The sequence below is a fragment of the Vollenhovia emeryi genome, unplaced genomic scaffold (genome assembly GCF_000949405.1).
Source record: "Vollenhovia emeryi isolate VEMERY1.0 unplaced genomic scaffold, V.emery_V1.0 DF939175.1, whole genome shotgun sequence".
NCBI lineage: Eukaryota > Metazoa > Arthropoda > Insecta > Hymenoptera > Formicidae > Vollenhovia > Vollenhovia emeryi.
In genome coordinates, this window is record NW_011967191.1 from 152,105 (window position 1) to 179,622 (window position 27,518).

The following is a 27,518-nucleotide window of genomic DNA, read 5'->3' on the forward strand; positions in this document are numbered from 1 at the left end:
AAAAAATGGTTCGCTCCGGATCGGAACGATTTTATAATTGAAATTTTGATCTGTTCTCTCGGAGCGGATACACTTCAATGGTTCGGTTCGGTTTACAACCCTGTTTTTAACCTTTCTCCACACGCCTATATTTAATCCAACAGCTGAGAGTGACCGAAAGTGAGTAATTACGACAAGTGTTTCTAAAAGAAACAAAATTAATAGCTTAAGCTTTTGATAGTTCAGCAATGAAGGCTTAGAAGTTTCGTCAGTTTGCACAGAAATTCTGAATCCCTAAGTACTCTTCCGGATGTGCTGCGGGACCCCGAAAACCGCAGACAGAGCAAATTCACTTGAGGTTATATTCGGGAAGGGGGGGGAGAGACCGAATGGTTGTTGTTTAGATAATACGGGAATGGAAGGAAGGGTGTCCGTCCGGACAGAAGGCTGAAGGGTTCGCGTGCTCGGGCGTACTGAAGCAGATTTAGGTTGGTTGGTCGATGCTCAGCGCTTTCGTGCAATCAATGCGCTCGTCTATCAAGATATAAGAAGCGCCTGTACATACAGGGTGGTTACAGTGAGAAAATACAAGTGCTTTAACGACGAGTTTCAGAGCCAATCTTAGTGGCAAGTGTTATATCAATTATACATTAAATTACTTGAGCGGCAAAAAGTGTCGTTCGGGTTCTGTTGACGTTTTCATATCATGAACTTTTTAAATATAGAATATTAGATTATATATGTCACGATAATTTACTATGTGTACAAATAGAGTTGCATAGGACCATTACGTTATAAATCGGGCAAACGAGAGCGCCTTTAGGTCCGAGCAAGATGTTGGTAGCCTAATAATTGTAATCTAAAATGTGAATTCGTACACCGTTTTCTCCACCTTGTCCTGTGCGTCGGTTTCTTCTCGGACATAACAGAGTTTGATTTAGACAGAATTATTGTCGCCAGTACATTCACATATTAAAATCGATGAACGATTTTCAATTATTTTTTTAAATGCTATATTTAGCATTCAATACTCCCCTCCCAGTACTACTTTTCAAAAATAATTAGAAATCGTTTGTCGATTTTAATATCTGAATACTGACGGCAATGATTCCGTCGAAATGAAACTGTGTTATGTCCGAAAAGAAACAGGACAAGGTGGAAAAAGGTATGTGAATTCATATTTTAGATTAGAAATTGCGTGGCGAGCGTGGCGCAGAGAAATGCGCGCCGCTTAATAAATAAATAAACGAAAAGATCCGAGTTCAAATCCAGCCGCGAACACCGCTGGTTTTGTCGGACGCCACCTCCCAGAGGGAGGTGGCAGCCACCGAGAGTATCCTGCCACGCGTATCCCTTTAGGGATATAATCCTCCAGGTTGGAGGTTGGAGGTTTCCTTTGGCAAGGGTTAACAGCCTACCGAATAAGACCAAATGCGAAGTACCAGAACGAACTGGATAAAACAGGCTTTTACCCTAATACACGAGAAAGACGATTACAATTATTGGGCTACATCTTGCTCGGACCTAAAGGCGCTCTCGTTTATTTCATTAATATATGTAATTTAATATATGTACGTCTCAGAAAGTCATTATAAGATAATGACTAGAAATAAGAGTTTTATATGTACAGGGTGAGTCTTTCCATATCCGACAAAATTTTTGAGAAGGTAGAACGGGTCGAGATGAACGGAAAAGTCCTGTACCATTTTGCAATTTTCGTAATAGTTAACGAGTAATTAATTATTAAAAATCGTTGTCTTAGGCCGGCCTACCGCTCAATTTGAGCGCGTGGCAAGATGTGACCGCCTGGCGATCGATATTGCTATGCGCACATCTCGCCACGCGCTCGAATTGGGCGGTAGGCTGGCCTAAGACAACGATTTTTAATAATTAATTACTCGTTAACTATTACGAAAATTGCAAAATGGTACAGGACTTTTCCATTCATCTCGATCCGTTCTACCTTCTCAAAAATTTTGTCGGATATGGAAAGACTCACCCTGTATATGTATAAATTGTATATGTGTACAGGGGGTGAGTTTTTAACTTGAGACTGCAAAATGTCTGGAAAAATACTCCAAGCAAACCCTCAATATTTTCGAGGGGGCAATACCATCCCGCAAAAATTAGCCGCCTACCCCCCCCCCTGGTGGTGGAGTTAAGGGGGTTAATTTTGAAATCTTAAATGGGAACCCCTTACTTTGTATTGCAGATTCGGATTCTACGTCCAAAAACACGTAAGTTTTGAGGGTTTGTTTTGAAAGTGTTTCCGTACAACGTTTATCTTCCCAGATATTTTGCAGTCTCAAATTAAAAACTCACCCTGTACATGTACAGCATATACATGTGCTATCTCTTTCAGGATTAATTTTATTTTCTTAATAGAACATTTAGATTTCTATACATTCTCAAACTGTGTTTCAGCCTTATATAATTTTATAAAATTATTTACCACGTTTTTATGTTTCATTATTTATTGTATAATTGTACAATGCGGCAATTCGTAGAAACATCTTTCTTTCCGAATATTAAAATCTTAAGTGAAAGATCTCGCGAGTCTTATTCTCCGCAAAGTATTTGAATATTAGAATATGTATACCATGTTCCATGTATTTGATGGTTTCTTTCTTACTAATCACCTTGTGCATGCATGTGTACGCGCGCACGGGACAATCGGAGATGCAAGACAATCGCGACCCTATTTCGCATCGCGTAATCTTGCAAACTAAAGCTGCGTCTTAATATGTCGCTCGTTACTTGATGTCTCCGGGGAAATATCTTTAACGCTTTTGTGGCCCAATTTTCTTTTTAAAGCGGATAGGTAACGACAAGTGAATATACTGAATATATCAGTGACGGACAATGATATGCTATCGCAATTTCTTCAGCCAATGAGAATTTTACTTTCACAGAAGAAAAATGAAACGGTGTGTGAATTTGTTGGATGAAGAAGTAGCACATTCTATATTTTTAGTGAGTAAAATATCTGTTAACGACAACTCGCATCAAACAAGTCTCACAATTTATTTTTTAATTATATATATATAATTTTGTGATAATACTTTCTTAATTCAGTAAATTAAAATATTTTTGCAATTTTTGAGAAACTACAAGGTATTATAATTTATTATAATATCTAGATATTAATATTTTCAACATTAATCTAATATACATTTATTGTGTGTATTGGGTAGTAATATTATAAATTATAAAAACATTTTATTTATATCTATTGTCCAAGTATGAGATTTTTCAAGTATAAGTGCTATCAATTTTTGTCTCTCGTATCTCCCTTTTGCACACTATGCTGTACGTATTCTACGCTAAATGCAATCTTGTTACAAATGACACGATAACGAAATAGGATAATAATAATAACTCAATTAAAGCGTAATCAATAGCAGATTAAAAAACCGACCGCTCAAATTACCTACTCTTTGACATGACAATATCCCGTTAAATATCGCGTTTTCCGCGCGACCTACGAGTCAGGATGTAATCGTATAATGATGGACTTACGTAATTATAACAATAGAAATCCATTATCGTGAGAATTGTCCGGCGAAATTTCGCCGGTAGCAAAGAGATGTTTTTACTGAACTTTACCAAGATTCTCTATTCATTACTCCATTTTCGTCGACAATACGCGACTCTTGTCGTCATTGGAAATTTCATTGGTTTTATTTCTCACTGACTGACAGACGGACAAGCAGATAGACCGGCTGTTAAGCGTACAACAGGCTGTTCCAAACTGACCCTCCTAAACTCCTCGAATTAATTTTCCCTCAACAAAGAAATTAAAGAATTGTATAATAATAATACGTTACAATTTTATAAGTCATTTATATATGTATTGTAACAAGAATGCTTGTAATATATTGGGCAACGTTTGGTTATCTGGAATTTGAGATGGATGGTTACTTGGTATTATTGTCGAGTTTCTCATTGTAAGACCAATGAACAAATAGCACCACAAATTTGACACATCATCCACGTCGTGTCGAGGCTCAATCCTCGAGATAGCGAATACGGGGGCTTTGTTCGAATGCCAGATGCGATAAGACTTGATTGTAACGGATGAAATCTACTGAATGGAAATATTAACATTAATGCAAGAGAATGGACGAAATAAATTTCCACATGAATAATCGTTTTCTTCTAAAATTAATAGGCACAAAGTAAAATGGATAAATAATTTTCACAACACATTAGTTTCTTATTTATAATTTTCTCACGAATTAGCGATACAATAACGTTTCGATCATTAATTGCAAATTTATTTCGAAACGTTTATTCAAATTCGAAAAATATTTAAGAAAAGATTGTAATTTATTTAATTATTAGAAAAAGGCGATGGAAAGAAATCTTAATTTTCCAAATTAATCTAAACTATAAAAGTCGCTTAAAACTTGTAAAAAAAATGTTTTAATGTTCCTTTATACATATAGATAGAATACTTCTCGAGAACACTTTATCCCTAATAATTCCGTTTCAGTCTTCCATGACACGTAATTCTGTCATCCACAACTGAAACGAATCATTTCTTCTTCCTGGTCGCGTCTATTATTGGGGACGTGATTCGCGAAGAGATGAGATTGATACAGATGTTGCATATCGAGTTGCCGCCGCAGAGACACACGACACACGACACACGATATAGATCTCCATGGAATGTTTCGACGGAGCCGTGCACATTATTCTCTCTCACAACAGCCAGACATTATTGTCCTCTATGGAAAAGACTTCCGCTAGAGGGAAAAATAAAATAGCCGTGGAAAGTATTGGGAAGCCAAATTCACTTCTAAATCCTTCCAGACACTATATGAAATATCAATTTTATTTTATTTGAAACTTGTACATAATTTATAGCAGCAGCGAAATTATATGCGGAAAATTGTTGTAATTCTCATTTTCAATTTTCAATAAGAAAAATAATTTTTCAAGTTATATGTATTCTCTCTCTCTCTCTCTCTCTCTCTCTCTCTCTCTCTCTTTCTCTTCATTATGTGTTCTCTGTATTATTATATGAATTGTTACATAAATAAATTATTACACATAAGTATATTATATGAGTTTGATTACTATTCTGCTTTTCTTTTGCAATTATTATACTATTGTATACATTCCCGCGCATGCTGCAGTGATATTTAGCTCAATCACTTACAGTATCTGTAATAGCACGAGGTGATAATCCTCTTCGAAGAGGAATGAAGTTTAACGCGTGCTCACACAATCGAACTCGTATCGAGATTTGACCCCGCGATATCGCTCAGGAGGTTAATAGGCGTGCAACGTGCAACGTAGCTGAAATGCACCATCCTCGGAAATCGGCCTACGCCTTCATTCCATCTAACCGCTTTAATGATGCATCCCCGACGCGGTTGCACGTATATACACGTAGATCGTGTCACACATACGCACGCGGGAATGATATGTACTTAGCTAAATGTCGACGTCTCTGAAAGGCCTTTCGCAAAATTAGGTCGCGAGGTGTACGAGAAGGCACTGGCGCGGGCCTACGATGCGAATCAGGTCATCATTCTATATCGATTCGGTTCGATTGGACAATTTCGAAGTGCTTTCGAGAAAATATAAATGATATTGAAAAATAAAAATAACCCAATGTCGCGATTGAGAATTTAATTCGTACTGGTTAATTTACGAATGCAGAGAACGTTAAGAATGTTGCGCGCGCGTGCAATCGGAATTATATATAATATACACGCTATATGTTGTGAGATGATCGCACGAAATCCGTGTCATAAAAAAATAAACGAAAATAAATATAACCAATAATCAGAATCATACATCAGCATCAATCCAACTCCTAAACGTAATATAGCAGTCATAACCAGTAACAGAAAAAAAGAGCCATAAATCATTTATGATATAGTTTATAGCATGCTGATTCTTGACAGTTTCTGAATTGTTCCTAATGTTTTTGAAAGAAGAATCCTTTACAAAGAAAATGAAAGATTTTGGAAAAAGATTCTTTTAATAAAATTATGTGTATGTGTGTGTGCGTGTGTGAAATCATATTTAATCTACTAAAAATACATACTAAGACTTTAATAGTAAATAATTCTCCATGGAAATAATACGAGTAAATTACTTAATAGAAAAAATAAAAAATATTATAATTCTCTTAATAGAATTTTAATAAAAATAATAATGGTAAGTAAACTCTAAAAAATAAATACAAAATTGTTAATAATAAAATTGAATTAATAGAAAAGGAACTTTAATAGATTAATTCTGATAAATAATAATACAAATTTTTATGAAATATTTGAATAAATTAAAAGCCAATGAGTATGTAAAAATCTGAAAAGTAGATTTTTCACTTTGATAAAATTGATATAAATTGGCCGTCATCGATAAAAAGTAATTTTCGCCATGTTGTTCTAGACTCCTCCCATAAAATTGAAGTTCACGTAGACACAATCACGTTAAGCTGTCGATACTTCACGGTCGATTCGCCTGCCAATAAGCTTTTCATTTAGCCGCCACGCTTTTATCATCGATAGACACACATTATGGCGTGGCCTCGCGCGAGTCGTAAAATAGAAAATGGAAAAGATCGGGACCCCCTCTCGTGAACGTCCGGAATGATGAATCGTACAAAGCGGGAGCTGATCCAGCACTGTTCATTTCGCGGAACGAGAAACCGTAATCCGGTAAAGCCACCCGGTGTATTACCTCGTACGACAATTCTTCAGGATAAAAAAGCATCTAATCTCCGAGGTAAGCTTGGTTCGCCTTCTTTTATTTGATGTTTTCTCTTAGAAATTGATAAGAAATACGTATGGCATTGAGGTATTAATTGAAAATTGGAAAATTCAAATATTAGAAGTATTACTATTAATTAGAAATATTAATATCTCTTATTAAATATCACTTATTTGTGGAAATTTGTTGATGTTGATCTTCGCAATTATTTCAATTTTTTAAATAAAAATATAAGCCCGTAAAGATCGATGTACTGTGTGTCGAATTGAAATGGATGTATAAACGGATCGCTTCTGTCACCAATATTGATCGATTTTCTTTCATCGTCCTCTACGCTGTAGTATCTAGACTATTGATGTATTGGGTAGCCTGCAAAAAATTGGTGGACCCTTCGTCAATAAGGAATGCGAGTAATTTCATTGCGAAGGATACCTCCTACGCACTATCGAACTTAGAAAGTACCATTTTTTCCAATCTTGCTGGAAGTTGATCAAGATTTATTTCACTTGTTCCATGAGAAAAAAAACCACTGCAAATGTCCTTTTCAGAGATTTGAGACTCGAATCAATTTCGTTTTGACGAGACTGTCGAGGTACAACTTGTACAATGTTATAGCATTTTTTTCTGTAAATTCTTATTTCATAACTACTAAAATTTATTTTTCATAACTCTAGTAGATCTAGTATTATATTTAATTCTTTCCTTTCATGTATCTTAATACCTTATCATTTTGGAGCAATCAATAAATACAAAGTTTTCGATAAAATTCTTTGAAAGAAAGCGGAATTAATTTTTCCCAAATGTCAGGACTCCTACAATTACATAAGATAAATTAAAATAAGAGACCTATCAGACAACTCCATAACTGACGATTTAGCGTCGGTTGGGTAGGACGCGTACAGATTTTTTTATTTTCATTTATTTCCGCACACACACAGTCTTTAATTTGCGAATTCATTTGCGACAGGTTCGATCCTGCGAATGAATCGAAATAAAACTAGACTAGCGAGTAACGCGGCATCGTGAGAAGGGCAGACTCGATCTCTCGACCCAGCAGCAGGCTGAGGTAGGTCAGTGAACGCGACTGCAGCAGCCAGCCAGTCAGCCAGCTCCAACGGGAACACCCTCCCGTCCGGGGTAGCACCCTCTCGCCCGCGACTTGTTCGCTCAATATCTGGTGAATGCGTTGCGGAGGCGAGAGGAAACCGAACTGGAAAGAGAGAGTGAAGGAGAGAAACGGAGGGGCAAGGTACCAGGGGGAGAGGGCGGACAGGTAAACTGCGGGAAGAAGAAGAAGGGGGTGATGGTGTTTACATTACAGCCACGAAGAAACGGAAAGGGATCTCTCGCACCTCTGTATATCTGCATTCGTACGTTTGAAATACATATTAATCGCGCATTAATCTGCTCAATCTCGGGAAAATGAAACAGGGGTCATAGTTCGTGTGTAAGTGAAAGCACTTTGCATCACAATTACGGCCCTTAATGAGATTTAGTAATCTAAATTCGTCAACCTCCGAGGGCTTTAAAAACTATCACCGGCGCTTCTATTCACGTGGAACTTCGTTCCAACGAACTTTTAATGGGGTTGGTAGCGAGGATACTTGAAGTTGAATGTTAAAAGTGGCGAAACGAGATGAAGTTTGATCGAATTTGTAATTTTTAACGTTATATACCTTTGTAACTAAACTTCAGATTAAAATTGTAAGATAAAAAGGAAGAAACGTCCAACGCAACATCAATCTATTTTAATAAAATCTTGCTAAGTCAAACCTAACAAGAATAACAATAAATATAAAGTAAAAATAAACATAATAACAAATAACATAAATGTACAGCAATACAAATTTTAATAAATTAAATTTAACAAACAGCGACTTAAATAATAAAATTTAAAGAAATTGGATCTGATGAAATAAAAAAAATATGTTTTAAAATAAGATTTACTTGTGTTTTTGTTTCAGATTTGCACGCACGTGTATTTACTACGATATGCAATATTCTAATCAGCACGTAATCTGTATACGTCTACGAATCGCGACATGGTTGTGAAATCATTTCGATTTGTGGCTTGAAACAATGTTGATCGTGATTCGCATTTGCGTCGCGTACACGCGTTATATCTATGTATAAATTAATTGCAATTTGCCGTAACCAGATTGCCTGTAAGCTGGCAGTTGTATGGCCGCAATATTCCCCCGTAGAAGATCATAAGCAGTAATTGATACGTTCCCGCGTATCTTGCTAGCAAAATAATATTCTTCTGGCGAGATGAGACGTAAAATGTCGCCTGTAGCCGCCACAGGTGTCAAATGTTTTTGTTAAATATTTTACGAATTTTTCAAACGATATCTCTCTCTCTCTCTCTCTCTCCCCCAATTTTAGCCGCTTTTATAAACCAGCACAAAGTTTCGGTAAACGTGAGAGTGAGAGAGAGAGAGAGAGAGAGAGAGAGAGGGGGGGGTGAAAAAAGAAGAAGCGTTGTTGAATAACGAAAATCCGGCAGCAAAATCGTGCAAAATGTTTCAAAATATTTCTCTCTGGATATTGCAATGTATTTTGATCCATTTGTATGCTGATATGTAAGCCTTTATGCTTATTCATTTTTTAATAAAAAAAAAGGCTTTCGAAAGTTTTGATTGTGCGAAACAAATATTTTTATTCGAACAACTGGTAACATGTTAAAAGATGTTTGCACGAAATGTCGATAATTGTGGTTGCAATTGTGGTATCCCATTTAAACTTTACATCCTTAAAAAGTATATTAAATAGTACAATTTATTGAATCCAATATCGGCAAATAACCGCTTTCAAAAGTGATTTTAATAAAATTACCAGAGAGACGCAAATAATATATTTAACGTAAAGTTTTATTCTTATTGTGAATTATTATCTCCATAAATAGTTTCGTGTTCGTATTAATTATTAAATTAGTATAGAAAGGAAATGAATTTCATGAATTTGATGTTATTATCATTTATACGGATCCAGCATTATTTGGTATATTATGTGCACTTTTACTCTGTATTATAATATTAGGTAATTTTATTTTATCATTCATAATCCGGTAATTTTATAATATTATAACATTATAATGTTATAATATTATATATATATAACATATACACGCAAACATAAAGAATACATGTTATACGCAGTTATTTTACGCGTTTTACCACGTTATCGACGTCCTCGTGCCGTGTAGAATATAATGCATGATGCATTGCTAGATGATCTATTACTAGATTATATGATCTATTACTAGACGTGTTTACTTGGCTCGCAAAACGACGAGCAGGGACTATGCTACTTCGCGGATTACATGTCAAAATTAGAAACATGACTTTCTGACGTTATTTTCATGTGCGAAGCGATGGGACGCCAGCTAAGTGAGCGATAGTAAGAAAGTGAGAGAGGAAGACGGGAGAAAGAGAGGGAGGGGGGGAGGAGGGGGGAGAAATCTTTCATGAGTTTTCAAATACGCCGCCGGTTTGAGGATACGAGAGAGATCTGCTAGAGATGTAACATCGCACCGTGATATTAAAGGGAATACGAAACCGATCGATTCGACTCTACGTCTAGCAAAAAACGCATTTTTATTGAAAGCAATCCATCGCAATTCTCGTTTCGTGGGCGTACGAAACGCGAAGTGCACCTGCAAAAAATCCGCAGGGACGAGAAATCTCGAATTTTTTTTTGTACGCCATCAGATAAAGTGTTACGGAAAGAGTGCAGGAATTTTTATCTTCCTTTTGCCGAACCGTCGCCGCTCTTATCGAAGCGGGGAAAATAATATCCGCAAAATCCGTCGCGACGTGCATTTCAAATGGAATACACCATGGACGTCGCCGCGAATCGCGTCAATCACAATATCGAGACGATATTGTAATGCGTCTATATAATAATAATATAGACATTTAATTCGCGTCGACGCTAAACACATTTGTAGGTATAATCGCTCTCTAATGCGGCGGATGCCGTTTATCGTTTAGCATTTATATCATAATGACAGCTTGAATCGATACGTTATTTCGGGATATATTCGCGAAACAAAATCTACGGATACGTGGCTTTCTACGAAATTTTCATTAAAGATAGATTGACTACGGATTTATCGGGGAATCCGTGATTGAAAGTCAGCTGCCAGCTATTAAGAATTTCTCATTCTGGTAGACACGTGAGTGCTGTATACGAGGATTCAATGGGATATGCAATTTACGATATTTGTTGTATTTTGAAATAGAATCGTAGAAACTGTAAAATTGCTTGCTTACCGAGATTTTCAGCTATTTGCAATTTAAATTAATGAAACGCCTTCCGATTTTCACTCGCGCATACCTTTGTATGTTATCGTTAAATTCAGTTTCGTTCTGAAACGATGCTTTTAATCGTTGATTTAATGTGGAAACGAATTTCTCATTAATCATGTGTAGCGCGCAATTACCTTATTCATTACAAAATTTCAATGTAAAGGCATTCCGACATTATTTCTTCGTAGCCTTGATTTTCAACAATACAATTGTGTTCATGAAAATATCCTCCACTGAAGCTAAAAATGAATTGTTTAAATAAAAATCGGAACGTTTTATTTTTATTTTTTTTTCATACTTTTTATACGTTTTAAATATTTCGAAAAATGTCAAGAGCGGTCATTCATTCTTCTGCTTTAGATTCTGCTTAGATTCTGCTTTTTAAATATAAAAAGTAGGTATATTATATATTATATATTATATATATAACTTCTTATATGATCTGTAATCATCTTATATCATCTCGCAATATCATCGGAATCATAATTAAACCTAAAATTATATCACAAAGTGGAAAAAGATATTATAAGATTAAAATGCGATGGTTAATTTTCACTATTGAACCTTCAAAACTGTCCTACACGCAGGAAAAATGACAGGAATTTATTACGGTTATAATGAAATGTGCGCACTGAAAAAGTATAACTCACTTGTCCGGAGAATTTTATTAACGCTCTTTGTGCGCCTTTAAAAAGGCCGACGTAATGAACGTTCCGTCGTGCATTTTTGCACTGCGTGTCATTTGCCACGAAAAATTTCTCCTCGGATCGATGATTACACGGTTGGTTTCGATATATCAAGCGTAGCGAGAAAAAGGCGAGCGGCCGCGGGCGAAAGTAATAATCTTCGCTTTGTACACGTCGGCTGGAACATGCATTAAGGCTTTTTAACGAGAGACGACTGATGGAAGGGAAACGCAATTGAATTCGCCACCGCTCAATTTCACCGATAATTGAGGGACACCATTCTCGCTTTTCGTGCACTTGATGCACTCGAGATTTAATGCTCCCCGCCCCTCCCGAAAATTCGCAAGGTTTTCGTCGGCATTGTTTAGCATTTTCATCTTCTTATCTCATAATTTATTTTACTTGCTCTCTCCCTCTCTCTCTGTCTATCTATCTTAATTTATATTCTTTCCTTTATTTCAACTTTTATTTTACTTTACTTGAGGTTTCTCTTTTTCTTCCAGACACTCGTCTGGTCCGTTCTTGCACTCACCGTTCTCAATGTTGAGCTCTGCCGCTGAAGCTCTGTAAGAGGGCGGCCTCCCGTAATCACTGGCGTCGCTCGGATGTAACAGCAGTTGATGCGACGTCCTAGAGGGATGTCTGGAGCTACCAGAGGAGCGACGCACATGAACGTTGTTCAATATCGTGCTACTGGATGCTCTACTGAGGGCCGCTCTCTGTCTAACCGCCTCTTTGTAGATCTTGCAGTACATGATGATCATTACGACACCCGGGATCCAAAAGGACACGCAGGAACTGATCATCGCGTACGGGAGGTTCACCACGAACACACACATCTGAGATCGCAGAAGCCGGAGAGCTTTCAGTCGCGCGAAACGCGTAGGATTATTGTAAAAATTCCTACGCCTCACAAATTGTAAGCCATACAGAAGTTTTACAAAATAACAAATGTGAGAAACTTCTAAATAATTTTAAGGCGTAAAGAAATTTACGAAAATTCTGCATAAATTTACAACCCAATTTTATAAATTACATACAGATATACCAGGAAGATCGGTTTTTAAAATATGTTAAAGGGTGAAAAAGTGGAAAGTCCGACATATGATATTCATGAATGTAGGATTTAAATGAATCGAGAGGATGGCTAAATCGTTATTATTTTATCACTCTTTTAATAGCCGCTTTAACAATAGTTACCTCTGAATAAAATTGTAGGTTCGTCGAAACTGTGATATTAAAATGTTGCTAGAATAAATTTAAAAGCTGAAAAATGATTAAAACGTTATAAATTCAAAGGTGTTGTTTATGCTAAAATTGCAGAAAATGCAATCTTTAATTTCACTTCATCTTTTATTTAAATCCTCAATTTTTTCCTTCTGTCATTATCAAAGAATATATACATATATGTATATATACATGTATATATATATATATTATATATATAACGCCATAGCTCATTTATTACTGCAACGCCAGTGCTAACAAATTGCTTTTTGCCAAAGTAACACGAGATAATTTACGCTAATTACACGATTAATTACAGACGAAACTAGCATCCGTTTTATATACATTTTAAACATAATTATTGGTCTTTGTATCTAATTGACTTTGAAAAGCGACGTGGTATTAGCGAGATACAAATTACAATAATGAAATTAATTCCGCTGTAATTAAAGCATTGATACAAACTGAAGTATTATAGTCTTTCCGTAACGACTGAGATTACGAGAGCTCAATCATTAAAAAATTTTAATTAAAGGAAAGATAAATATCGCAATTAATTTGATGCTACCTCCGGAAACCCATTAAATCCCAAGTTGATAAAGGGCATAACATTGTAACCCACCTATATTGATAGCTATTAAGGAAATATTAATTATTATAAGGCAAATCGCGGCACTCAATTAATGTCACCGTTATTGAGTGATTAGTACAGCACAGTGCCATGATTAGTACAGCATTAATATAACTCACGTGTAAGAATGTAGGGAAACATTAATTTGACAAATTTAGTGATTAATCTGATTCTACCTTTTGAAGATCAATTAAATTCGCAATCAGTAATTACTACGAAGAAAAGAATGTTGCAAGTAACTGCAACGGTTAAGAAAAACATGATAAATGAGTCTTATCGCTGGCAGTTTTCCGACGGTGAGCTCCGTCGATTAAAAATCGATAGCTCACGCAAGATTGACGTGAACGTAACAGTAGATATAAATTACATCATTTATAATATCACAATTTGTATCTCTGCTAAGCGCAACAAATCCGTACAGTCGAGATAGCAACGATGCAATTTCACATCGGGATCAACATTTTTGCAGGCGATAACATTTGATTTCCCGATAAAAGTTGTATATTTTTATTATCATTTCGTTGCTACTCCAGTAATTTTATTTATTATTCACATAATTGTTTCAAATAACTATTTGCATTTTTTTGCAACATTCTTGTCACTTATGTATAAATATTTTACACGTACGAATTTATGCGAATTTTTCACCAAACATTAACTAATTTTTGTTTATCTATCTGGGTTATCTGTCTTGTAGATATAATAGACAACGTTACACGTATGGATTGAGCATAGTCTATAGTCAGAGGAATCGGGGAAAATGACAAATAAAGTAACAATATGACACAGGAGGACAACAGGAGCTATAGAATATCAAAATGAGAAATCGTTTTTTGATACAATCTATGAAAAAGTGAGAGATAGATAAAGAACCAAATGCTTCGATAAGCAAAGCTCTTCGATAATCCCGAAACGATGTATTGATTCGCTCTGACAATGAGACTGAATGATCAAAATATTATTTCAAATTTCAAGGCAATAAACACAAAAATGATGTCCACGTTTTTAATATATAATGGAAATAATGTGGATAGAAATTTATATTTTCAAAATATGTTAAATCCGTGAAAGATTTTCCATAAGTACAGAAATCTTAGTAGTACAAAATTAGGAATTATTTGAAAAGTTTTATAATATATGCAATTTTTTAAAATACGGATTCAATAGCGGTAGTATTCATAGTCAGATGTTATGTTTAAGATCGTCTTAAAATTATCTTTAGATACTCCATAGCCAATGAAATGTGCCATACAGTATCTTCGGATAAATTCAAGACGGTCTTGAATATAATATCTGTGAATATCGGCTTGTAAAAAATAAGTTCCTCGGTCATCCCGTCTGTCTTTTACTTAAAATCTTGTTAAAATAACATACTAACTGTATGTATTTGTATACTCGTGAAAGATTCTATGTATATACAGTTAATAGAAAAATAGTTTCTAATTATCTAAATTAATTTGAACAACAAATTGATCGAACGGCAAATCATAAAAAAAGAAATTATTGCAAGTGTGGGGATGTGTCAAAGTGAGATTAATGGACTGTATAATTATATGAACTAATAAAATGTGATAGTAGTTATTGTATTACATAATGTTAACGGAAAGATTTTCTGTTAAACCAAATCTCTTAAAATCTCGATTAATTCTTACGTTCTCACATAGCAAGGATAATTCTGAAATTCTCAATCTTTTGTATTTATAAATTTCTGAATTTCTGGATGTATAAATTCTTAAATCGAAACGACGTTAGCGAGTCTACCTGCGGATTATCCCGACGGTAGTCCAGGTGTTGCTGCGTGGTGTACCAGCCCATAAAGATAGGTATAAAGCTAATCAGGGCAGGCAGAGTCCAAGCACTACTCAGCATGGCAGTAACTGTTACAGTTCTCATAATGGCCGGATACTCCAGCGGCCTGACTATCGCGTAGTACCTGTCGACGCTGATACAACAAAGATGAAGAATACTGGCGGTGCTGAAATAAACGTCCATCGAGTTCCAAACGTCGCACATGATACTTCCTAGCAGCCATTTACCCCCAGAGAGCTCAACGGAAGCATTGAAAGTCATGGCGCACACCGCCACTAAGAGATCCGCCATTGCTAAGGAAACTACATAGCGATTGGTGGGCACTCGTAGCTTCCGGTGTCTTCTAACGCTGGCGATCACCAGAGCATTGCCTAATAAAGCGGCGACAATGATGCTGATCATTATGACACCCTTAAGAGCGGTCAGGGTGATGTTCCTTGATTCGGCGATGGCGCTCGGGTTGTTTTGAAAAGGGGAAACACCCTCGAGGCTTGAAGAAAGATTGAGTATTGTGCGGTTAACCTCCTCATCCGGAGGCTCACTGACTTCCATCCCAGACCGAAAGTCGCAATATCATATTAAATGTTTATTTGTTAAAAGCCATCGACAAATTTGCCGACTGTTATAACCGTTTCCGGCGCTACGACAGCGATTTGAGTATCTCATTTCTGAGTTCAGTTTTTATATTACACAGATAAATATCACTTTCACCATCTCCAATCCAATTGTGTCTATCCACTGCAGTCCAAGTTCTCCAGTTATCACAATCACTTTCCATAGTAATAGTAACTTACACCCACGTAAATGGCGATATAATTAAGTTTGTTTTTATTAAAGCAACTCTCTGTATAACTCTTATATTGTTCGTGTCAGTCTTTGTACTTTATAAATTTGATCGTTCATTGTTCGTTCGATAATGAGCATTATCTGCTTCTAAAGGAAGAAATATTAGCTGATTAAAAAGTGAGCTACATTTTTCTTTAAAAACAATGATTAAAAATGTGAATATTTATATCAGAGTCATAAAAAGGTTCATAAACGGAAAAATGTCATGCTTTGAAATGAAATAAAATTAAACGAAGTATTACAATTTAATTAGATTAATTAACGGAAAAGTATTTGCATAGGTAAACAGCATAGTAAATATGCCTCGAGTACCAGATGATTTAATTAAAATTAATGTATAAATAAAACGTTGAATTACATATATAAATCCACAACATAAAGTAGAAAATGAACGATGTCTAATTTTTGTGTAATCATTATCTTTCATTACTGTTTTCGTCTGATAATAATAAAACTGCCGGTTAATTATCGCAATGTTGCAAGGAATAAAAAATAACGTAACAAATCCAGCACAGATATAATGGCGGTTCTTTCAACGGAAACTTTTCTTTTCTTTCATCCTCCAGTTACCGATCGTGATGGCGAGCATCGCAATTACAATCGTACTGGCTATTATGTATACCTCTTGTGCCGCGAGGTGTATTATCTGTAAATACATCTGACTGTTATTAACGACGAGCCACGAAAACGTTTCATCAACGATTTCTCCTTCACTTTCTTGGAACTGACACGTTTTATATTCATGTAATTACATATACATGTGTATAATTTAAGGGTTTCCAACTCCTTTAGTGACGGATTGACGAATCGAACATTGACGGCTCAAAATGCATGAGTGTAACATTTCATTAGTGACTACATATTCGCAGATAATTACGACAGATCTTCACATTAATCTCGCTTTTGATACTTTGATGCGTTAATTTTCAGCGAACTGTTAGTCTAATCCTTTTCGATTAGTTTTTATTTTCATCTAAATTAATACTTCATTTTTCAATATTAGTATTCAATTTTTAATATAAATATTTTATACACTTTATAGCTTGTCTTTTAACTGTCTCTGAAATATGTTTACTGTTGTGGGTTACATGTACAATATTTGATGCGCTAGTATTTAATTATAATTAAAATACCGTTTCTCATTAATATTTATTGTCCTATTAAAAGTATATAATATATAGAAATTTGATGTTCTTGATTTTGTATTTTTTCACTCACATAAAGACAAGAAAAAAAAGTAGATACCTCCATTGAATCTCACCCTATTATAGAAACACGACAACGTCCGTCACAACAACTTAACTTTGCCGCGTAGTTAATGATCTACGACTAATTAGGTAATCTATCAAATTTTTGCTTAAAATTCGGAAGGCGACAGTTTCTAACTGCTGACAGTTCATTAACATTTATAGCTAAAATTGGCGCAGACATCGACCTATCAGCGTAACTTTCCTCGCGAGAAACTTCCTTCCTAGTATCGGAAAGACAACTCGAGCGAGATTGCCTGGAGATTCCCTTGGTAATTGCTGCAATTTTGGAAGCTCGATTTATCGTAACCACATAAGCATACGACCACGTCTTAACGATGCTGCCACAGCAAAATTAAATTGTTTCCAATAATCTAATACATATACATATATATCATCAATAAAATACAAAAACATGTTGCACCATTCACTGTATTCACCAGAGTTAGCATTGTGAGACTACTTTTTGTTTCATCAGCTCATTGTTTCTACAGCTGTAAATATTCATAAAAAAAAAGCGTTATGACATTATTCCAAAAGGCCAAGACAAGCAACCTCAAAGGCATTTCACAAAAGGACGTAGGTACAAGTCATTTGGTGCGTTAGTTAACCGTGCAAAATCGTTATATCGCCGCAGAAGAAATGTACTGCGAATAAAATAAAACGTCCAAAATGCCTGTGTTTTGTTACTTTCAAAAAGCTTAGCTACTTTTGATCAACAGACCGTATATATGTATAGAGAAAAGTCCCCTATTATGAGATAAGCCCCCAATATGAGATAGCAGGGTTTTTACTAAATTGATAGGCATTATCTACCGGTTTCATTGTGGATTTATTGCCCTCGGAGTGAAATCTGTTCAGTGGAAAATTCAATGTTAGATCGTGTAATCGTTGTGAATAAAGATTTGTGATTAAATTTTGACGTTGAAAACCTGCGCTCTTATAATAGAAACCTATCTCATAATAAAGGGCTTTCTTCTACATATTGAAAATTGTTTAGCGTAATTAATAAATACGAGGTAATTGATAATTAATGTTGATCCGATAAAAATTGAGTTTTTTTATTTTCTACACGCCTCGAGAAGATTACGGCACCGCGTATTAGCTCGCGCGGAGGGAGAAGAAAGAGTAGTAACTCATTTTAATTTTGCAAACAGCACGGAGGCGAATTTACATCTCGTTTCTGTTAGTAAAGATATTTACGTCACGGCGTTACTTTTTGAAATTTTAATAACGGTACACACAAACGTGTATAAGCGTATAATGAATGTAGAACACTTATGTTGAAGATAGTTGAAATTTTGAATGTAAAGTAGGAATACAAATATACGTAATTTATTTTAATGCAAGCTTTTCAAGATGCGCCTTATATATGTGTGGCACTTTTTCATTACGTAACTTATAAAATTTTCGGGCTTCGCGCATAAAACTTGTCTCTGACGAGAATTTAATTTGAAAATTGCGAGAAAATATTTGTCTCTTATTTTACATATATAATTCTGAATGACGCACAGATTAACTTCATAATTTTCTATATAATAATAACGAATTTTTTATAAAAAATGCACATTTTAAAATTCTAAAACTAACAATATTTACAATCCGAGAACGAGTTATCTACGGGTACTATAGATCTTACATATATATGTATTAGTGCGAATATTTGATTATAAATAAAAATGTATTATAACTTAAACATTTTTATGCGCGTAATTCCTATGATTTTTACATAGAGATGCTCAGATGTCATGCGATTTCCCGCCACGCGAGACCCTAAAATTGTAGCTTTCTTAGTTGGTGAACAAATTAGGCTCCGTTTCCTTGCCGAGATGTCTCAAGTTTCGCGGCACTCCAGGGAGAGATATTTTCTTATTAAGCATTAAATATTAATAAACGCGGCCTTCGCAGATGTTTGGCCTCCTCTGGGCGATAGAAACGCGGACGGGGTAAGGCAACCGAGAGGGGGTCAGGGCAAGGAGAAGTTGACAGTAGAACAAGTTCAAGAGAGGCCTGGATTTACATACTGCAATATTCATAGAGATAGTTCTAGCTCTAGCTAGCCTATTAGTAATTACACGCCGTGTGTATGTGTGCACGCATACACAATGAAATATCAGTAGGTATCGCTTTCGTTGTCGATAATGGGATGAGAAAATTAACGATAACTTAGTTACCGAAAACGGATACGAGAAATTGAAATGGAATTTGAAAGAAGAACAGAGAGAGAAAAAATAGAAAAGTTCATAATAATTCTCGATTTTTTATTTCACGATATTAAATATTCTGGAATAAATGAAATTATTTTTTCATAAATAATTCCGCAAATAAAGTTCACTTTATTTTGAATATTTATAAAATTTTATTGATACATATTTGTTATTATAACTTTATCAATTTATTATTTAATAACTTTAATGATTTAGTTATTAGTAATCTGCTTTATTTTATATTTCGTGCGTTAAAAATGAATCACTACAGATTTTTATACACAAAAAATAACGTTCGGTTTTTCTTTCTTCGTTTCATTTACTGCATATTCGAAATGTTTATTTTAATTTTCAATTAAAAAATTCCTAATTTTGTATTTTATTAGAAATAACTTCAATTCTTTTTTAATCAAAACATCTATTTTTATTTCTCAAATGTTACACTGCCGATCTTTATCTTTAATCGCAAGTCATAATTTTCTTGCAATATTTTCTACTTGATCTATTTGATATACATAGCGGCTTTGAGTTAACCTTTCGATTGGCGAATTGATTTCTTTGTCCTCCACGACTGCATCCGAGAGAACGTGGAAGCGAATAAAGTTTTGAAAGATGGACAGACACACATTCGCGCTTTACACGTCAATGTGTCAATGGATCCCTTCTCTCTGTAGAAATTAAAATTTTAAAATGTCGACATATGTCATCGGCGATTCAATCGATGCATGTTTCTCGCTCGACAATTTACGTTTTGTTTCTGTGAGAGATGTCTTTGCAAAATGTCAAATTATATAACTTTAAAATGATAAATGTATTATATTCGTGTAACAGAACTTGAGAGCTGCGAACAATTTTGATGACTGTACCATTAATTGTCCATTATCAGATTTGCAATTAATTTGATTTTTGTAAATTATCCTTATCTCTGTATCTAACTTATATACAGCTTTATTCATGACATTTTTCAGGAAATTTTGTTTTTTTCTGTAGATAATTTATATTAACGAGAAATATGTATATAGTTTGTATTTATCACTTTAAGCCGCGTTTATTGTTTGTGAATTGCGTGTAACAACATTTAGAAAAAGAAATTTTTATTTCATCTAAATATTCCAAGTCGAGTAAGTATACTCGATAAATTTGGGGATCTGAAAAAGCCAGGTGCTTACAGAGAAAATGTCAGAATTTACAGAACAGAATTAATGTCGAGAGAACAAAATTAATCTTCAGAGAATGAATAATGAGACTGCCGATGTGGTTTCCGGTTTACAACCAGATTAAATGACACTGAGAGCCTTGTACATCAGTAATACTGAAATGCGAGGTTGTCAGTTTGAGTGCCAATTCGTCTAAACGTAAATAGGAATGACGATTGAACTGCCGCCAACGTTTTACGCATGCGGAATCGAAGAGTTCACTCGCAAACTACAGGACGGTTTTCAAAATATACAGAAATACAATAAAGCGGAAGAAAGGTTTACATGAAAATATTTTTGATATTTTAGAAAGCATAGAAAATACATTTTTATATGCAATATAAACAAATTCTAATTAATTTTATTAACTTAATAGTAAATTTTTGTACTGTATAATTTTTTAAAATTCTATTTTTATATACAATATAAAAATGCAATTTTTTTTAATTGTAAAGTACAAGAATTTTATTATTATATTAAGTTAATAAAACGAAGATCAGTCAGTATGAAGAAAATTGATGTATAAGTTAAAAGTGTAGTCCATATAATATTACTAATGTATCAATCGCGCGGGAACCGATCAAAATGCTATGGTACACCTCAAAACTTCGTTCCAAAGGATTAAACTTATTTCACTGCCCGTATACAGCAAGAGTTAAAATTTTCGTAAAACTGTCATCTAAGTTAAAATCCTGAAGATTAAGTTTGCCTCAACGCCTCTGCGACGGAATAACCATTGATGCACCAGCAACCTTGAAGAGAGGGAAATAATCAACGGAGCAACACTTGCTATTTTATCCGTCACTCCATCTATCCATTTCAAAGACGCGAAGAAATTAAAAACGCGTCTTGATGTCTAGACGCTGCACCAAGTACCTAACCGCGTCCAAGGACGCCACGGAAGCGCAAGCGCCTTCGTGGCGGCTCTTTCATGTTTTTAACCACCTCTGCGAGAGAGAAGCGGTTCACAATAAACGCGATAAGAGTTATCAGTGCCACCGATTCACTCCGAATTGTCTCGTAAACGGTGAACCAATTGGTCAAAACTTTCTCACTACCTGTCGCCATTAACAAGACCTACAAATTTGAATTAAACTTTATAAATACTCTTCACATTCAGTACTTTGGAGCAAAGTGCCGATCTTCGCACTCGCGGTCTCGATCGGTCTACGATCTAGGGTCGATTCTGCCGACGACAGGCAGCAGTACTCGTAGTCAACGGGACATAATTATTGTTATTATTATTATTGATCATCCCCCAGTATCGTGCCCAGTATTACCGTTTAGCTGCAACACTCTAGCTGCGTATACACATCTGCATCTAACAAGAAGCGAAACAGTCTCCGTGAAAGCAAGTAAACCATTAATTATGAATGAGACTTTTTAATGACTCCGACTCCTGAATGGTTGAAAGACTCGGTAAAATTTTACGTAATTAATTCTCATTCCTTAATTCGCGATATTGTTTCATACTAATTGGTATGAGAACAGGTTACGCCATATAATTGCGGCGCAAATCGAATAAGATTAAATCTTTCTCCATTTCAATAACTTATTCGTCTGCTAAATTTTCTGCTATTGAACACTATCGAGTACCACTTGAATGCTAAGTATTATTATCGAGGTTTTAGTCTCGATCGAATTTCAGTGCCTGCTTGGACAGTTGAGTATTTCTCTATAAGGTCCTCCGTAAACAATGAGGCAGAGATTAATCAATCACAATTCTTCAAAGGTTTAAACTGCACTGTTAGTTAGTGGAACGTTGGTAGGACCAGTCCTAGGATAACGGTGTTCCGCTCTAATCCGCAACATGCTGTCGGATCGATCTTTCGCGGGCAAGGTCGCGACGAGACCGTCGTCGTCCCCGTTATCGTCGTCGTCGTCGTCGTCGTCGTCGGTGGCGGCGGCGGCGGCGGCGGCGATTTCGAGCAGCGGCGAGTAGTAACGCCTTGACGGATCGTACATGTTCGGACGACGCCGGTAGACTGAGCGTCGCGACGTTCGCCACGGCGCCGCGTTTCTCTCCCCCTCGAACTCTCTCGCTCTCTCTCTCTCTCTCTCTCTCTTTCTTTCTCTCTCTCTCTCTCTCTCTCTCTCTTTCTCTTTCTCTTTAACTCTCTCTTCCTTTCGCGTATAGTACCGCCCTTTATCGTGTATTCCGACGTTGGGAAAAGGATACAAATGCAAAATATTAATAATTTGAACTTTGACACGAGACATCGGCGTTCATCAGATAGAATAAGGAGAACTGTAAAATGCACGTGCAAAGTGGCAAAATATGTGAGAAATTTTACGTGAAATTAATTTGACATTCAAAGGTTTCTCCTCTAAAGTAGTGCAACTGTAGAACGTCAGTTCGACCTTTGACTCCAGCGCTCGCAATTACGTAATTTTATATGAATACATATAAAGTACCGTGTGATATACCTAAGCGAGTTAATAATAATATCGTATATTAACCCCCCCCCCCTTCATTTATATGCGTCAAATACACTCTTTGCTATATACACGTATATACACAATATATACCCACCGCGTAAATATATTTTGAAATGCACTCCTAGTTTTCTGTTCCCCTTTTCGAAAAAGTGGAGAGAGATCATTCGGGGAACCTTATTCAGCAATTTACCCAAAATTAAAAAATACTAAAGTTTTTATATAAACTTGATTAATGTTCCAAATATAGAAAAGTGCTGGGAAACGCAAGTAAACGAGCAGAACTATTGTTTCGCGTTCGCTAACGACTTCTCCGGACGATTCTATTGTTCGTGTGATATAAGGTCGCATATCCGGATGCTCGAGCTGGGATATGCATAGAGATGCATTGTCTTTGCGCCGTGCAAATATTTGCATACACGACATAACATGAGAATACGAGAAGGGCTGCACAGCCACTGGATCCTAATTATAATATGGAAAGAACGGGCTGTCGGCTAAGAATGCGTATTTCGTGAATTTTATTTTTACCACAGACGACAGCCGCCAGTCGCTTTGGATTGTACATAAATGCGGCCTCAGAGGTAAATAACTATAGTACACTAATATAGCTAAGCTTTTTATAAAAGAAGAAAGACAAAGGCATTATATTTATTTGAAAAGTTTAAATGTAAGAAGTAAAAATACTTTCAGCAAATTATTTGTTTAGTGAGTGCGCAGAAGCATTCGACGATTGAGGAAACCTTGATCTGAGATCTCGAGAAAAGAAACGACGTTTTATTGCCGCAACCTTAGTGGCGTATTATACTAATTTATCTCAATAACTCCACACGCTCGCTAACAATTCCGCCTCAATCATATTTCGCAACTCTCACATCACCGCATATACCGCGTAAATAATAAAGAGAGGGGGAAACCTAAGTTTTTACGTCACATTTATTTGTGAAGCCAGAAGTATACAAGGGCACAAAGAAATATACAATATTCATCGATTTATTAATAAAACGTTTCTTCCGTCGATATGTATTTATCGTAATGGATCGATCACTTGGAAAGGAAATTGCAAAGTTGTGGCAATATTAATATTGAAAAGATTATGCCCACAGGAAATACTAATGTTACGAGTTATCAGTTTCATTAAATTTCATATATTAAAATATACATAAATAACAAAGAGTGCAAAAGATTTGATCAACGCATAGTTCAAAAGTTATAACAGAAAGAGAAAGAGATAAAAAAAAAGGAGAGGCAAAATTCTTCTTACGTACTACTGTTCGAGTATGCGTGAGATCGATCGGTTCGCGGGGCACATAATAATGACGAGCGGCCTTCGCGCGAAAGCACCGAGGCCGCGCACGTGTTTCCCTTCGCGTTCCCGCGCGATTTTGCTGTAACTACACGCTCTCGTTTTCTCGAAATCGCCTCTTCGAGGGTATCGCTTCCTCCTCGAGGGCGCGCGCTGCTCGAAAGGCGGCGATCACGCGAAAAGCAGGAGCGACTGCACGCAACGACGAGTGAGCCAGTTTCATGTGCCTCTTCAAGGTCCTCTCGCGTTGAAGTTTCATTTCAATTTAATAAGGGACTTAATATACCAATTTAATATATGAACTTAATATACCGACGTGGGAGAATCCGAAATTCGAGTTAACTCGTTGGAACAACTAAAGGAAACCTAAAGAAAGTCACTCATACTTTGGTGAGAAACGATAGGTGAGGCTTTACTTTGATCGGAGATTACACCGACTTCTCGCATCGCCACCTCGTTCCAACTTTTTGCCCTCTGCTAGGAACCTACGACTGCGTAGTAAGAAGTTCCGATCTAATTTCGACGACGAGAAGTTATCTCGATCCTCTCGAACTACGCACGCTGAGTGACTGCGAGGGAACTTTACGCGAAATTATATATCATAAGCGTTACCTGCGACAGATATTTGACTCATACATGTCAAGACCGGATTTCTCTTTTTCAGTTCGGGATTTTCAAATATGTGATATTTAGAGAACAAAAATTTCTTAATATTGTTCGTTAAAAATCGGAACAATATTTTCCCCGATTAAGCCAAATTGGACGTCATAACGTTTTCCCTTCTTTTAAATTTCTGTACGCAATATCTTACAAAATATAACTAAATGAAGAAATTAAAATAACATGAAATGAATTAAAATAGATCCAGGTTTAAACCCTGGCTGAGGTAATATTTTTCGCAATAAATTTTCTGTATTATTAAAGATGTCAGGTATGGTCAAGAAAACACTGACGTTGTTAATTACCCCTGGCGTCATTGAAGAATTTTGATTAGTGAATTAATAGACTATCAAGGAAAAATGAAAACAAAAATAAAAATAAAACTAAGTAATAGATAAAAATAAGGATAACAAGTAAGACAAAATGTAAATCTTTAAAGATCATAAGTATCTACATATGATTAATTTGGGGAGGAGGGTCTTATACATATATACATCATATATATATTATATATATGTACTACACGTGTGTAAACTGTGTATTTAACTTATCCGTGTTTTAATCCGTGTACACGAATTTAAAGAATCTTCATTTACGTGAATCCGTGAACACGTGAATGTGACACGTTACACGAATATCCGTGTATGTGACATACGTAAACACGTGTAGCCGTGTATACCTCAATAGGGAAATATTTAGAGAATTATGTGACAAAATCTGGATAAAACTTGAAATGCTGAAATTATGCGTATACATATGTCGAGCAACATATGCAGAAATACAGATCTTTCATCAAATTTTGATAAATATTTGCACACGTTTACACGTATCACACACACATGGATATTCGAGTACACGTGTCACATACACGAATATTCGAATACACGTGTTACATACACGACTATACACGTGTACACGTGTCACGTACACGTAAATGAAGGTACCTTAAATCCGTGTACACGAATTACGGGTACACGTGAATCTTAAAACACGTATCCAATCGACAGCTCTAATACATGTGTATATTTGTCGATGTAATTTTTAAAATATTTTTATAAAATATATCGTTGACGAATAGATAAAATTCTGTTTAGAAAAGTAATTTTTCAAATTATTTTCCTGAAGACGTAAGATGCAAGTTGACTTGGTAACGTGGCGTCACAATTTACATTCATTATCTGCTCTTCAATTGTGTGTGCGACTGACCGGCTAGAATACTGTCGTTTTTCCGATACTATCCACTTTTCACAGAAGGATCCTAAACCGGTGGTGACACGTGCCGTGACCGTATTGCGTATCACGAAAATTGATTTTACCTTTCGTCCGATGAATCGTTTCGTCTGTCTCAGAATAAGATTTTTTATATCCGACTTCCTTTTCGAGGAAAAAAAATATTCCACACAGATTGCTGTAAATATTATTCAATATTGGTTTAGAGCATTTCATCTATCAGCCTACGTTGTGTAAAATTGTAAATTTGTCAGTAATAAAAGTACGTATGTTACAACTTTAACTTCTTCCAGCAATTTTTTATTTAGCTTATACGTATTGTTTTCACTGATAATAAAATTGATTTGTCATAAACTATAAAATATATAACAATGCCGAGTTTGTAGTCGACCAGACTAGTAAAATTTAAATAGTTTATTTTGCCACGTTTTAACCCAATTCCAGATCCTTATCAAGTAACAATAGTTAAGATGTAAAAGAACGGTTGTAGTCAGAAAAAACATTATAACTACATAAGTTTGTACCGGCAAATGCATGAGTCACAGTTTTTTCGTCGTTAAAATAGGAGTGATATAAAATTTGCACAATGTCCGTATATTGTAAAGTACATGTAGGACACATAAAATAGATCTTATCAACAGTACAGTGCAAAATATAGGTGACAATGCAGGTTTCCAAATTTTTGGTAATTATTTAGATTAACACACCCACCTCCAATAACCTTGGGCTTGACATATGTTGTCAAGGTTACCCTCCTGAGTAACGCTCAGAAGGATTTAGCCGGCGCTCGTTGTTTATTAAAAAGTTATAAAGAAAAGAAGTTTCGCAAATGCTATGTAGTTCACGATATCATGTACGTTTAGGATCGCCTCACGTGGAAAGTTTCTGACACCATATACAATTCAAAGAATGTATAAGTGTCTTTGAGTAATAGTTTTCGAGAAAAATGATGGAGTCTAAATCTTGTATCTTTTTAACGAATCAGTTGCAAGTGTCTTTAGCACGGCGCGCTGCGCGCG

The 27,518-nt window shown here is 35.6% G+C and overlaps 1 protein-coding gene and 1 long non-coding RNA gene across 8 annotated transcripts in view; one reads left to right on the forward strand and one right to left on the reverse strand.

Moving 5' to 3' along the window:
* LOC105563433 (octopamine receptor beta-3R-like) overlaps nucleotides 1-27,518 on the reverse strand; it is a 95,749-nt gene that overhangs the window by 10,307 nt on the left and 57,924 nt on the right. Inside the window, exons 1-3 of one of the 7 annotated variants that reach the window (XM_012015027.1) lie at nucleotides 22,519-22,873; nucleotides 15,324-16,304; nucleotides 12,237-12,543 (exon numbers count right to left, since the gene is read on the reverse strand). The exons of 3 other annotated variants lie outside the window; for them this stretch is intronic. In XM_012015027.1, the coding sequence (XP_011870417.1) occupies nucleotides 12,237-12,543; nucleotides 15,324-15,923 (907 nt within the window). In that variant the 5' untranslated portion in view covers nucleotides 15,924-16,304; nucleotides 22,519-22,873. Of the gene's footprint in view, nucleotides 1-12,236; nucleotides 12,544-15,323; nucleotides 16,305-16,839; nucleotides 16,882-22,147; nucleotides 22,874-27,518 lie in introns of those variants that run through there. 3 more of the 7 variants (XM_012015026.1, XM_012015025.1, XM_012015028.1) reach the window with 3 other exon arrangements.
* Nucleotides 6,621-12,280, forward strand: LOC105563432. The gene is made up of 3 exons (XR_001009039.1): nucleotides 6,621-6,723; nucleotides 7,676-8,078; nucleotides 12,208-12,280. It is a non-coding gene; the product is annotated as an uncharacterized LOC105563432 (long non-coding RNA).